Source organism: Musca domestica, unplaced genomic scaffold (genome assembly GCF_030504385.1).
Source record: "Musca domestica strain aabys unplaced genomic scaffold, Musca_domestica.polishedcontigs.V.1.1 27, whole genome shotgun sequence".
In the NCBI taxonomy this organism is placed as follows: domain Eukaryota; kingdom Metazoa; phylum Arthropoda; class Insecta; order Diptera; family Muscidae; genus Musca; species Musca domestica.
Window position 1 is genome coordinate 1,444,130 of NW_026712286.1, and position 15,316 is coordinate 1,459,445.

Below are 15,316 nucleotides of genomic sequence, written 5' to 3' on the forward strand. Positions count from 1 at the left end.
AGAGGGAATATAATTGCGATTTTAGTGATTTTTTTGCTGAAGAAGGAAGGTTTGTTCGTCACCAATTCATTAATTAATTAATGAAGCGCATCCGATTTTAACCAATTCAACAAGTTACGACAATTTCTTGACATTTTAATAATAATGAATGAGTTATTTTGATTTTCTCGCTTCGGTTTTTGGCAATTGTGTTAAACTACGTGTGCTTGTGTGTGTTGGAGTGCCGTGAGTGATTTTCACTTTTCTCGCTGCCTTTTTCATAGAACAAATTTTGTGTGTTTTGTTTTAGTCGGTAGTCGTGTTTTATTGTTTTTTGCTTGACGTTGACAACGACGGTCGGTGGAATTTTTGTGAGTTTTTTTTTACATTTCGATATTTTGGACAACGTTTAGCACGACCAACCCATAGTCATTTTTCAATACTGCTACGTCGGAAAGAAAGCAAAACAAGCATAAGTGTAGATAAAACGTAAGGAAAGAAAAATAGGGAAACAATTTGTATATTAACTAAAAGTGAAAAATTCAACAAAAACAGAAACAAATCAATTGATTTTATTCGGCGCTGTGCGGTTGCTGGTCAGTGAAACGCATAATCGATCTGTGATGTGATATTGTTGTAGTTGTTGTTGTCGGTCGCTATCGCCGCCGACGTCGCTATTTCTCATTGTGTGGAAAAACTAACTAAACTTGTTTGTTGTAAAGTAAAAAAAAAAAACTAAACTTGTTACAACTTCAGCCAAAACTATTTGATTTCTTTTAGCTAAAAACTAATTTTGGTTGTTTTTGTTGCTGGTCGCTGGCCATCATCTCTTCGATTGTTATTTTAATTTTCGTCACTTTGTCAACGATACACTCTACGGGGCTACTCCAAGCACGGCTTGATTTAAATTCAAACACCGTCTTCATTACCCAAAACCATAACACAACACTCTACTCCAGCACTAAATTATGTAAGTCTACATTCCATTTCGAACGGAAGGACGGCTAATGGGCGTACGCGGGTGGGGCAGGCTGGCCAGAGATTATTTAAATTCTAACTCTTGAAATTGTTAGCGCCACCAATCGCTCGCCATTTCTCATTTCGCAGATATTAGGTATTCTTACTTTGTTTAAATAGAAGATATAAAGATATCGTATCTGCGAGATAGGCCAGCCAGCTGGCGTTGACGATTAGTAACGTCGACAACAAACACAACCGAAGAAATAGAGTTGTTGTAGCTGTTCCGTTTAAACGCTGACGCTAACGCTGATGGGGCATTTGTCATTGTAAAATTAATTAAATTCCTTAGAGTGGGACCTCTCTCTGATAACAACCATTAACAATTCTACCTATATATTTTTCAATTGGAGATTATTTTAAGAGGCAATGTTGAGATATGTCCCGAAACGGAGAGCATATTGAGAGAGTTTTAACTTATTTGATTTATACGCATTTTAACGATTACCTTGACTTGTTACTGGTTATGGGGCTAAATTAGGAAATAATTCCAAGTCAGTCTTATTGTATGTGGTTTGATTTGCAATTAGCTGGGCTGGATTTATGGGAACGTAGGACACATTTTTTGCTTATTATCGAGCACATTAGGTGAATAGGTAATTGTCTAAATTAACAAATAGATTGAATTGTGAATTGAATGTTATAATATTTAAAACTATTGTAGGTTACGCTTGAGGAAATACTTTAATTTAGCAAATAGGATAATAAACCCTGTGCCCATGAATAGGAACCTGGGAGTTTGTTGTCCTACTTCACTCCCCTGGAAGCTGACTTTTCCCGTAGAATCAAAAACCGATTACCGGTAATGAGGGGAACATAATTGATTATAAAGAATTATCAGTAGTTCCTCATAAAAACCCATTTTACCCGGATCACAATCTAAACAAGAATTATGTTATGGAAATAGTCAATTCCAGGAGAATATTAACCCTTCATACGATTATTTTAAAGTAGGAACCTCAGAAGATAGTCTGATTTTGTCACTTGTTAAAATCGAGGCAATATCCAAATTAATATTCAAACTTTTTAATAGGAAGCGGATGGAATTAATTAATTTTGCAATTAAAATTTTTAAATTATTATTGTTGGCATAATATTCTTGCAGGTTTCATTCATTGCAGAAATTCATTCAACGGAATGGTTAATAATACCAATTTCGCCAATTGATGACAAGGCAATAACATTTTTGATGCTCATCTCAAAGTACTTTTTTAATTTCTATCAATTATGAAATGGAAATATGTATATTTCTGTCTAGTTTACAATCTAAATCTAGTATTTGTCGTTTGGTTGGGTTGGTGAAGAAACGCGTTGTTTAAAATACATAAAATTACAAAACTGAACCATGCCCTAAAATTCTTTCGTGCAATTAAATTGAAATAGACTGATCAACGATTGAATCATTCATTATTCACTCATTATTGTTTTTCCTTTTTTTATTTTTACTTTTAGAAAATGTCGCACCACAGCGATGATCAATTATTAGAAGCTGGCAGTGAATCGTTTTGGGAGCCTGGCAACTACAAACGTACCACCAAACGCATAGAGGATGGTTACAAGTGAGTATACATTGTTTTATTTTGGTGTCACTTTCAACTTCACACATATTGATCGGTTCTTGTTATCTTTTCTTTTCTAAATTTCGTTTAATTATAGACTCTGCAATGACTTACAACAGCTCATACAAGAAAGAGCTGATATAGAAAAATCATATGCCAAAAGTTTGCGTGCTTGGTCAAAAAAATGGGCTGAACTAATTGAGAAAGGTAAACTCATAAACAGTATTGACAGAACAAACAAACAGACACACACTCCCTATTACACGCATTTATCGTTCTATTTCTGGACAATCTTAAAGACTTCTTTTTATATTAACGTATTCGGTTTTTTTTTTTTTTTTTGCGACCAACATCATTTACTATTTTAAAATTTACTAACCACATACCATGATAAGTCATTATTGCTATAGCAGCGAGTTGGCTGGCTGGCTTGCTGGCGTATGAGTGAAATCAAAATTTCTTATTGAATTTGGGAAGTATGAATGTTCTTCACAAACACGTTGTTGTACTTTGTTTTTGTTCGGTTAGCAGCAACTTTCGTCACCATCACCCAAAGTTATCAGTTTCTTCTTCTTGTCTTGCCTTGACTTGCCTTAACTAGAAGACGAAGAAGTTTAACAGCACCAACAACAACAACTACAACATCACGAACAAATTGGCCATTGACTAAAATATATTTTTCCCCCTCGCTCTTATACCACTTTCGACAGATTAATAACATTCTTAGTATTTAGCCCCATTTTTTTATTGTTACGAATTTTCTAAATTGATTGAAGTATTTGGCACATATTTTGGGACACGTTTCTTTCGTCTACCTGTCTGCACAATAATAAAAATTGTGAATGAAATATTTTTTTTATATCTTCGGTATATCATATATGAACGATTATGTTCCTTTTAGCTCAGCAAATTAAATTTGTTGTTAATTTACTATTGTTATATTTAAAATTGGGAGTGTAAACCTAAACAAAGCTAACTCTTGCTTTTATAAGGGTCATCAGATGAAATGACAATATTTATTGGATTCTTCATCGCACACTATTTACCTACTTCCTGCACAAGCAGTACATTGACCTGGTCTCTTGCAGGTTTTTACCAAAGAATGACAATTGATGGAAAATGTTGAGGATATCTACAATAGCCCATTCCCATTCTGTGGAATGTGTTAATGAAAATACACAATTCGATATGGTACCTATTACCTTTACGTACAAACGTACATTTACGTACACATATGGATGTTATCATTTAGTGTTTATTAATAAATTTGTGATTGCAGCTCATAACTATTTGTACATTTTTGTCGATATTCAAAGCGAGGCATCATTAATGTTACGTCATACTAAATACTGAAAATAGTCAACAGACACTTGCTTGGAAGACAACAAAACGAAAGACAAACATGCAAAAAAAAAAAAACGGCCGCAATGAATGCATAATAACAAGCCAGTAATAAGTACTGAAAGATGAAAATAGCAACCGTTGTAGCAATAGTGAACATACAGACAAATTCGCACTACAATGATTGTAAAATAAAACAGCAACAACAAAATATTAGTAGTCTTGAATTAGTTTTCTCTCTGACTTAACTTTACCACTACTCCCCAAAAGATTGGACACTACCTCGAATCTGGAAGACGAACCCCCATGCCGCCTTTAAACAATCTCAATTGATCAGTAAGCAGTGGAATCAACAGTTTCACATGTGGTGGCAGGCATTATTTGACCGGGTAGTAGGGCATTATGTGTACTACTCGTAAATGACAACATTAACGAAAGCCTTATTGTGTGTGTCTTACCAGAGTAGCAGGCACAGAATGGGCGGAGGGGGCTTCTCCTTTTGTTTTCATCTGCTTTACTTGTTGTCTTTGCTGTAGTTTGCTTTACATGTACATTGATGGTATTTACACGGAAAAGGTTTCGAAAATCAATGACACCCCAAAAGAATATTAGAAATGCAGGCGGGCCACTCAACTGATTCCAACTCATGCTAGTCCCCAATAGCAAATGACACCGTAGCTTTTGTCGTTGAGGAATTAAGGCTTTCTATTGTTCTATTTAGAAAAGACATCAAGACGACATAATATGGACGACGTTGACAAAGCAATGTATTATGTTGCTTATGATTTGGATTTGTATGTGTATCACTGTGTATGTGTGTGTTTTTACAATTACAGGGCCTGAATATGGCACAACAGAGGCTGCCTGGAAAGGCGTTTTAACAGAATCGGAACGTATATCAGATGTTCACATGAAGATCAAGGAGAATTTGTGCAGTGACGTTAGTAGCCAGATCAAGGCATGGCAAAAAGATAACTACCATCATACGTTGATGCAGATCAAGGAACGCAAAGACATGGAAGACCTATTCAAAAAGGCCCAGAAAACGTGGGCGAAATTATTGGCCAAAGTTGAAAAGGCAAAATCGGAATATCATGCTGCTTGCAAAACAGAAAAAAGTGCCACAAACCAAGAGCGTAATGCCACCGCGGATAGCTCGCTGTCGCCAGATCAGGTATGTAAGGGCCATTAAACTAATAATCTCACGCAAGTTTTCTTATCTTGAGAATGATATTATAGCATTGTGGAAAGTTTATCTGTCACATTCTACGACTTGGAGTGAAGGTCGACCAATAGATAAGAAGAAAATATCAAGAATTTTAGTGAGACTATGCGTAAAAATATGGACCCTAACATAACGGTAGATAAGGGTCAGATTGAAATATGGGACAAGAACTGCCCCTCAGAATGTAAAGCAAAAATATGTTGCAAAAGTTGTCTAAGCGTAGATCTATGCTTCTATGTTTGACTGCGTCCCGGAATTAAACTTTATTTTATAAATATTGTGAAAATGAATCAGACGCCATAAAAGCGTTGATCTTTGTAAACGATTGAGTCCAATGTCTCGCAATTCTTCATACAGCCTTCGTATTTGAGGGATACGCAAAGACACGGATAGTTTTTCCAAGTTCAATTTGAGCTTTTATTATTTTGGTTATTCAAAAATGTTTATGCTTACCTCCAGAGTAGTTTCCTCAATGTTTTGAAAAAAAGTCTGCTTGTTAATTTGAAATGTTTGTACCATCAAGGGTAAGACAAAAAGGTTTCCAATCAATGTATTCGAAAAAATTCTAGACAAAAATCAAGTAAATTTTCAAATATGATGCAAATCTTTGTATAGTTATATAGCAGGGTATATATTAATGGGGCCTATATCAAAGGGTGCAACTTGATCTAATTTTCTTTTACCACTTTGTTACCAATATGTTAGTACTCAAAATAAAAACAAATTGTGAATTTATCTCGTAGGTGAAAAAAATGCATGATCGCGTTCAAAAGACTAAAGACCAGGTTCAGAAGTGCCGAGAGAAATATGAACAGGCAATAGCTGAGATAACCAAATACAATTCCGTGTATATAGAAGATATGACGTCAGTTTTTGAAAAGTGCCAAGCAATGGAAAAGACTCGGCTGGAGTTCTTTAAAGAGGTATTATTCAATTTGCACGCAGTTTTAGATCTAACCAAGGTACCAAGGTAAGTCATATCTTCGTCAAGAGCTAAATATTATAAACAATACGGGGTTTATATTTTGCATAGCTTACCGCAAATATATGAAGAGTTTTACCACACCATCAACAACGCCGATCATCAAAAAGATTTGAAATGGTGGTCGAATAATCACGGTGTTAACATGGCAATGAACTGGCCTGCCTTTGTGGTAGGTTTTCTTAGCGACATCGTTAATTAACAGACCTTTAATACAAAATGTATTTTCTCTTAGGAATACACCGAAGAATTCCGGGATATAGCAAAGGGTAGTAAATCAAAAGAAGCTTTGCCAGCAGCCCCAATTACCTTGATTAACCAAAGGCCGGTTAATGAAGATCTACACGTATGTTTTAAACGTTATTTACACAATCTCTCTCTGTCTCTCTTATTGGCAGTTTCTCATTTGGTATTTGTTTACATTTAGGAATATTCGGGCACATCTAGTTTGAAAAAATCGAATAATTCGCAAACATTTAAATCATCGGTCAAACCAGATTCTTCCTCTACAGCTACCTCGCCCACAACAGCAACAGCGACAGCTGCATCAAATAAAACAACACATACTCGCAACTCGAGCGTAACGTAAGTATTATTGAAATTAATTACAACATCAATATCAGCTAACGACATATCATTTACACAACGAAATTTTTGCTTTTGGCTACGATGATCGATGGCAACAGCAATGGCAAATCGAATTCAACTGATGCCAATCCCTTCGAAGAGGAAGAAGAATGGGATGAGGGTGACAATGTTTTGGTTGATAATGGCGAACCCGGAGTTCCAGTTAAAGCCCTATATGACTATGACGGCGCTGAAAGTGACGAATTAACATTTAAACAAGGTATGGACAGAACCAGAGTCACTATTTATTTATATGTGAACATACATGTGTATGTCTAATATATTGCTTCGTTAAATTTACAGGCGATGTGTTTGAAAAACTGGAAGATGAAGATGAACAGGGTTGGTGTAAGGGACGTATGAACGGTCGCGTTGGTCTGTATCCTGCAAATTATGTGGAAGTTGTTCATACGTAAATCGTTGAACGATTTTAAATCAACAGCGTTGATCACCACCTTCTAAACTTATTACTACACTTTATTTATGCTAAAACAATACGGAAACAACCATAAAAACGAACAACAATAAGAAGCAACCGAAGCTTTTGTAGCATTTATTAAGTATTAAACATCCCCCACAATCCTGACAAAGACAACATACTCCAGCTCCTTGGACCATTCATCTTGGACAGTAGCAAAACCATTTGGAGATCATATTTTCTACCTAGACCAGACACACACAAAAAAAACAAGAAAATCAACATTTTTGGGACACGACATCAGTTTTATGCACTTCTCTTTCTTATTTTCAATGTTAAGTCTTTCTTTACGAATAAGTTCAGTTATGTAATGAAAAAGAAAAACCAAATGAATTTGTTTAGGGAAATTAAACGAAAATATTGTTTTCATTTCATTGAGAGTGAGTTTTTAAAAAACCCACTAGATTTAATGACAACTTGGAAAAAAATAGTTATTTGTAATATCCTTTATAAGTTAGACAAAACACAACAACACAACCACAAACCAACAAAGAAAGCAAGCAATATTTAGAATAAAAACGGAGCGGAGATCCGCCCGAACCTTTTGTAGTGAAAAACTTTCTCAGAAAAGTGAAAACCCTACTCCGTTTTACATGTTTTACTAGTGAGTATTTGTAATTTATTTAACTTATATATACATATTAAACAATGATAAAACATTATGATTATTATTATAACATTGAATTATATTAACAAAAATATATACAATAATAAATACACAAGAAAAACAAAAATCAAAATACCGAATACTGGGAGGTACCGTTATATGGGGGCTATACGAAGAACTGGTCCTGTACAGACAATTTTCTGTTATAGACTGTAGTATCCATTACGAACTTCAAATACCAAATTTGAAACAATTCCGGTGAATAATGTCGCTAAAATCATCAAAATACCGAATATAGGGAGGTACCATTATATGGAGGCTATATGAAAACGTGAACCTACATGGCCCATTCACGAACTGAACCTGCCTACTGGAAAAATAAACATGTGTGCAAAATTTTAGCCATCTATCTCAATTCATTCGAAAGATAGCCTGATTACAACAGACAGACAAACGGACATCGCTAAATCGACTTATACGCTGACAAGAATATATTTATTTTGTTGGGTCTGACATGAGTATGTCGAGGAGTTACAAACGGAATGACAAAGTTAATATACCCTCCATAGTATGGTGGTGGGTATAAAAATTGTATTTAGGGGGTAGCAGGTACTGGACAAGAGCAATTGCGATTTTTTCCATATGCTTAATTTATCGAAATAAGCAATAGAAGATAATTGTTATCGATAACTATCTCCAACCAGTCAGAGAGTCGCACTACTGAACTTTGTATCAGAGAGCAAAGCCGATGTGAAATTAACGATGACGGCGGCTAAGAGTCGGCTATAGTCGGCGACTTTAATTTTAAAAAGTGATTTTGTATGGTTTAAGCAGTGTTGCCGTTTGAAATTTTTATTTCAGCCCAAATTTTTTCTAAAAACCGCCCAAAATCGACCATATCTGCCCAAACTGTAAAAAGTTGAATAATTTATATGTGTTTGTATTCAAGTAAATTTTATTGAAAAAAAAATATATAAAAAAGGTACTCAAGTTTTATTACATTCAATGTATTACAATCAATGTATTTATAATTTATTATATGTTAATTCGTAATCACTCTATAGATCGCAATTATGGCCCGAGCTTCACGAAATTTACAATGTAGCTGGGGTTAAGGTCAGAATAGAACCCTATTTCTTTTGGAGATGATCGCATAATATGTAGGGGTTGAAATGGACCAAGAACTGAAAAATTTCCTGATTTTGCAGTTGCTCTACAGGTCACAGTTATAGACCAATCGAAGCGAAATTTAGCATGGGGCTAGATTTTGGACTGGGCAGAAGCCTTCCAATTTCGATGGTCATCGGGTAATATTTAGTGGTTTAGTAGACCATAGCATTTGCGATAAATAAAAGTCAAATTTTCCATTACTCCGCGAATATTTTTACTGCCGGCGAAATCACAAATAGACGAACAGGTCAATTCTGACCGTTACATAGATGCCGATAGTAAAAATATCGGATATATATAGAGAAATATATACAATGTATATATACAAAGGAAGGGGATGTCAGCTAGAATGCTTATATCTTCAGAATGGCTGGAGCGATTTTAACAAAATTTTGTCAATTTAGAATGCCCTTGTGGCATTTTTTCAAATTGACTTATAATATTGAAGTATTTGTTTTGTAATATTTTTTCACTTTACAACACAGGTTAGGGTTATTATTTATATACAGATTGCAATTATCGTTCGATCCTCACGAAATTTTTCACAAAGGTAGGGTTAGGCTCAGAAGGGCTTAGCCTATTGTTTTCAAAGATGTCCGCAATATATTTAGGGGTTGAAATTGACCAGCAACTCAAAATGTTCCTGATTTTGCAGCCGTTATAAAGGTCCCAAATATAAACCTAAGTACACGAAATCTCGCATGAAGTTAGATCTTAGGACAGCGGGTAGAATGGACCACTACTTTTGTGTAAAAAAATACCAACATTACTTACAGGCGATACACAATAGGCGAACTTCTGGCTTTTTTATGCTGATTTCGTTTACGAATATAGCCAAATATCGTAGACAAGCAAATCATATAGATGAGTCTAAATTTTGAGACACAGAGGGACCTCTTGCTTTTGGAGATGATCGCAAAATATTTAGGGGTTTAAATGACCCAAAAACAGAAACAATTTTCCTGATCACACAATTGAAGCCAATCGACGCGCCTGAGAAGATAGGTAAGCACAGGGAAGAATTCTGGCATTTTGGATGACCATTGGAATATATTTAGCCGTAAAATGGACCACAAAAACTAACAGCAAAATGTCCCTGGTCAAAATGCTAAGGGTAATATCTGGGCAGTGCTCCGTGACATAATTTCAAAAGCGAAATCTTCCAAAATGGATTTGGACATGAGGGTGCTTCTAACATATTATAGTGTTGTAGGGTATCACATGGTCGGCCCCGCACGGCTATAGCCTAATTATATTATTAGAAAACTTAACAAAAATCTATAAAATAAATAACGATTTATCTCAATAAAAAATATAAAATTCAGTTAGTAATAAAAAAATTAAATTACGTAAAAATAAACAAAGAAAAATAAATTTGTACCCAATATGGAAAAAATCCGCCCAAAATCCGCCCAAACAACAAAATTTATCTTTTTTCTGCCCAAATTTGGACGGAAACACCCAAAACGGCAACACTGATTGCATCACAATTTAACTTTGTTTTTTTTTTTTTGATGTAACAAAATACGAACTTGGGAATTCACACGCTATTAAACCCAAATATGTTAATTTTCATCCCAAAAAGAGTTGCCAAGTTTAACAAAAAATTAATATATAAATTGAGCGTAAGTATAGGTTTCAGAGAGATGGATATAGAGTACATAATTGTGAACAATGCACCTCGCGATATAACAAAATGCATTTGAGCCAACGTTTTTAAATTAATTCTATCAAATCGACAATGTTTTTCTAATTATACTGATTAAAAAGAGGAAGAATGGCAACCCTAAACTGAGGAGTATATAAGCAACAAACGCAGCAGCCCAACACAACAAAGCTGAAACCATATACACAAAGACCTACAGAAGGAATAAAACTCGGGACAATTCGACTTAATTTCAAATTAATAAAGATTTTTTGCAGATTTTATTAGAAAAATACATATTTTATAGAAGAAAGCTAGTTTTGAACAGCCATGGGAAAAAAGAATAGTGAGTATTCCCAAAATAGAAAACTTTTTGTTTGGCTAACATTTGTTTGTCTGTTTGTTGAATTGTATGATGAAATACTTTGTGGACATCTACGTGTTTTTTGTGTTTAGAGTACAAGTCATCCGAATCGGATTCGTCTGGGAAAAAACAAACCCAGGACCCTCAAAAAGGATCGCAAGAAAACACCCAATCAGGTAAATTGACTAATAGTTTCATGGCAACATTATTTCGCAATTAAAACAGGCATATAGTAGTATTAAAACATTTTCCAATATAATATATAGGCCAAGGCAGTCAGCAGAGCCAAGTCCCTGGTCAACAAAAAAGTGGACAAGGGCAGCAAGGACAACAGACACCGCAACCAGGAGGACAAGGTGGACAACAGCAACTTCAGAAACCTGGTCAGCAACAAGGTATGTTGGTAGTTTTTTTAACATTTATAAATTGCAATGATACGTACTTACATAAAAAGGTGTCCCGCAACAAACAGCACAACAGCAAAGAGGATCTGAGGGAGGCAGTCAGGGTGCCCAAAAGCAGCAAAGGGGTCCTGGCCAACAGCAAGGTGGATGGGGAGGCAGTCAGGGTGCCCAAAAGCAGCAAACGGGTCCTGGTCAACAACAAGGTGGATGGGGAGGCAATCAGGGTGCCCAACAGCAGCAAAGGGGTCCTGGTCAACAACAAGGTGGATGGGGAGGCAATCAGGGTGCCCAACAGCAGCAAAGGGGTCCTGGCCAACAGCAAGGTGGATCGGGAGGGAATCAGGGTGCCCAACAGCAGCAAAGGGGTCCTGGCCAACAGCAAGGTGGATCGGGAGGCCATCAGGGTGCCCAACAGCAGCAAAGGGGTCCTGGCCAACAGCAAGGTGCATGGGGAGGCAATCAGGGTGCCCAACAGCAGCAAAGAGGTCCTGGCCAACAGCAAGGTGGATGGGGAGGCAATCAGGGTGCCCAACAGCAGCAAAGAGGTCCAGGTGCACAGCAAGGTGGATCGGGAGGCCATCAGGGTGTCCAACAGCAGCAAAGGGGTCCTGGCCAACAGCAAGGTGGATGGGGAGGCAATCAGGGTGCCCAACAGCAGCAAAGGGGTCCTGGCCAACAGCAAGGTGGATCGGGAGGCAATCAGGGTGCCCAACAGCAGCAAAGAGGGCCTGGCCCACAACAACAAGGAGGATCGGGAGGAGGAAGCAACCGTCCACAGCAACAGAGAGGCGCAGCTCAACAAAGGCAATTGCAAGAACAGCAAAGAGTTGTGACATCATTCCAAAATTTGTCACTTTCGGAAGGTAACTAAACACTGGTTTCAGTGCGTGTCCGAAAGGATATGTGGCATTATTCAACATCCTCTAATTAATTTCTCATTACCTTTATTCCATTAACTTTTATAGAAAAGATCCTTCCGGTAAAAAAGGCCTCCTGTGCTGGTATTGTTCGTGGAACACGTGGTACAGAAGGTGTCGTAGAAGTGAATTATTTACGATTGCTTCTTGATAATATGCCAAATGAAGCCTACCACTACGACGTAACAATTACACCAGATCGGCCAAAAAAATGTATGCGTCCTGCATTTCAACAGTGCAAAAGGGAAACTTTCGGTGGTATTGAAGCTGCATTTGATGGCAGAAAAAGTTGCTATACCCCAGTGCGACTTCCGGGTCCAATCGAACATACAGTTCATGTACGTAGTTTCTAAATTAAGGGCTGGGCAGGTTACAATGTTTTTTTTAGGTTCCAGATTCGGGCAACCGTACGAAAGAATTTCGAGTAGAAATTAAGGAAACTACCGATTGCGTTGTGGATCTCAATTCACTAAGAACGTAAGTCAATAGAAATGCAGTTGAACTGACTTTGCTGTTATTGCTATTGCTGTTATTGCAGATACCACAATGAAAAAGTTTCCGACAAACCGATGAGAGCCTTGCAAGCTTTAGATGTAATTTTGTCGGAAAGTAACAATGAACGGAGCATTCGTGTTGGACGTTCCTTTTTTTGCAGACCCAGAAACCCATTCGATTTAGAGGATGGATACGAAGCCTGGACAGGTTTGTTCCAGGCTGCAATCTTGGGTGAAGTACCGTTTCTTAATGTTGATATTGCCCACAAGTCATTTCCACGTGAATCTCCTCTGCTCGATTACTTGGCAAACAATAATATCAGTTTGGAAAAACCTTTGGAAAGTTACGAATACAGAAATGTTGAACGATACCTAAAAAACATTGACATTGTGTATCAACCACCAGCGTCATTTGGAAGTTTTGACAAGAGATACAAAGTAATGGGCTTAGGGGATTCTGCTTCGAAATTGACTTTTAAAAACGATGAGGGTGCACAGATGACTATTGCTGCATACTTTCAATCCCGAGGTTATATTCTTAAGTATCCACAATTGAACTGTGTGAAAGTTGGTTCTACGGTCCGTTCAATCTATTTGCCAATGGAATTATGTAAGATTGCCGAAGGTCAGGCATTAAATGTAAGTACACATATCATAGTTTCCTCAACATGTATTTATTTGCTGAAATCGTGTCTAGCGGAAAGACGAATCAAAACAAGTGCAGAAGATGATACGTTTTGCCGCAACTTCAACCAATCTCCGCAAGGCAAAAATCATGGATATGTTGACGTATTTCAATCATAATGCCAGCGCAATAGTCCAGTCGTTTGGTATCCAAATCGGTTCCAGTTTTATTAAGGTGCCAATCCGTGTTTTACCATCACCATTAATGGAGTATTTGAACGGACAAACAGTTAGAACAAGTCGTGGTGCTTGGCGTATGGATGGACTAAAATTTTTGACTTGTTCTCAACCACAAGGCGGAGCAGGCCACAAATGGGGTATAATATACGAAGAAAATCCCCGATCGAGGATGAGTTATAGAGATTTGGAGCAATTTAAAAATAAGGTAAGCATTATAAATGTGAAAAATGAATTAGGTTAAAACGTGTTCTTTTTTGGCAGGTCTTAACCACCTCAAAAAATTTGAATATGAACCTTGAAAACTCGGCCGAAATTATAGCATATCGCAATATCAATGCCACACTTGCGGATCTTGCAAAACAAAAGTATGCCCTGGTATTTGTTGTCTTGGGTAGAAACAGTAGAACCACTTATTCCGATATAAAGCAAAACGCCGAATTGAGAGTTGGAATTCTAACACAGTGTATAAAGGAGGAAACTATCGGACGAACTGCAAGAGATCTAACAGTTTTTTCGAATATACTCCTAAAGGTAAACGGGAAGCTTAACGGAACCAATCACAAAATATCTCAGGATAGGGATATTGCCATGAAACAGATGATGACACCATTAAAAAATGTGATGTTTATGGGCGCCGACGTAACGCACCCGTCCCCCGATCAGCGTCACATTCCTAGTGTTGTTGGAGTCACAGCTTCACACGATCCATTTGGAGCTTGTTATAACATGCAATACAGATTGCAACAGTCGACTAGAGAAGACATCGAAGACATGGAGTCGATCGCAACCCAACATTTGAAGGTCTATTTCAAATACATGAAAACGTATCCTTCTCAGATTATTTACTACAGAGACGGCGTGTCGGATGGCCAATTCCCCATCATTGCGAATGTTGAATTAAAGGCAATAAAAAGAGCTTGCGCCAAATTGGTAAATAACTTTGCCTTCAATGTAATCCATCATAATCAACACCTGCGTATCTATAATGTGTCTATGTATGTTTCTTTCTTTATATTCAATCACACAGAAATGCAGTCCGAAATTGACCTGTATCATTGTTGTTAAGCGACACCACACTAGGTTTTTCCCCATGACACAACCACGCGACGACCGCGATTTTAACAATGTGGTACCAGGCACTGTTGTCGACCAGCACATTACTCATCCGAACGAAGTTCAGTTCTTCATGGTTAGCCATCAATCGATCCAAGGTACAGCGAAACCTACTCGCTATAACGTTATCATGGACGAGTCAAACCTCGATATAGATCTTTTGCAACAACTTACATATAATTTGTGTCACTTGTTTCCACGTTGTAATCGAGTTGTTTCCTATCCGGCTCCTGCATATTTAGCGCATTTGGTAGCATTTCGTGGACGTGTTTATTTAGAAGGGTAAGTTTTATTCTGAAAGGAAATTTGTATCCTATCAATAATTTTGTTCCTCTTTTTAGATCAAGAACTTTCTCGAAAGATTTGAAACGTGAATACGAGCAGCGTCTTATTAAACCTGTTTTTATGGAGTGTAATCCAATGTACTTCATATAAAATGATTCGATTTTTTTTATTTTTCACACATAATAATCTTAATAAAATAAAGCTTATTTAACCTTCAGCGATGTGCACTTTTTTCTGTTACGGGC

The 15,316-nt window shown here is 37.0% G+C and overlaps 2 protein-coding genes across 8 annotated transcripts; both read left to right on the forward strand.

Moving 5' to 3' along the window:
- LOC131803090 (protein kinase C and casein kinase substrate in neurons protein 1-like) lies at positions 1-7,426 on the forward strand. 6 transcript variants are annotated; one of them, XM_059124061.1, is made up of 11 exons: positions 327-468; positions 760-949; positions 2,449-2,555; positions 2,653-2,762; positions 4,733-5,070; positions 5,865-6,091; positions 6,155-6,275; positions 6,339-6,449; positions 6,531-6,688; positions 6,790-6,950; positions 7,034-7,426. In XM_059124061.1, exons 3-11 carry the CDS (start codon positions 2,452-2,454, stop codon positions 7,144-7,146), a joined length of 1,443 nt encoding a protein of 480 aa, XP_058980044.1. In that variant the 5' UTR covers positions 327-468; positions 760-949; positions 2,449-2,451; the 3' UTR covers positions 7,147-7,426. The 6 variants fall into 6 exon arrangements, with proteins under 6 accessions (XP_058980049.1, XP_058980048.1, XP_058980047.1 ...); XM_059124063.1 differs by lacking the exon at positions 327-468 and adding an exon at positions 505-700; XM_059124066.1 differs by lacking the exons at positions 327-468; positions 760-949 and adding an exon at positions 1-49.
- A 3,369-nt stretch (positions 7,427-10,795) lies between these two features.
- On the forward strand, positions 10,796-15,288 carry LOC101890924 (protein argonaute-2). 2 transcript variants are annotated; one of them, XM_005177122.4, is made up of 11 exons: positions 10,796-10,976; positions 11,087-11,170; positions 11,261-11,389; positions 11,467-12,261; positions 12,364-12,653; positions 12,704-12,792; positions 12,854-13,448; positions 13,507-13,878; positions 13,935-14,603; positions 14,701-15,068; positions 15,128-15,288. In XM_005177122.4, exons 1-11 carry the CDS (start codon positions 10,961-10,963, stop codon positions 15,219-15,221), a joined length of 3,501 nt encoding a protein of 1,166 aa, XP_005177179.2. In that variant the 5' UTR covers positions 10,796-10,960; the 3' UTR covers positions 15,222-15,288. The 2 variants fall into 2 exon arrangements, with proteins under 2 accessions (XP_005177179.2, XP_005177178.2); XM_005177121.4 differs by having other exon boundaries at positions 10,798-10,976; positions 11,449-12,261.
- The last annotated feature ends 28 nt before the right edge of the window (positions 15,289-15,316 follow it).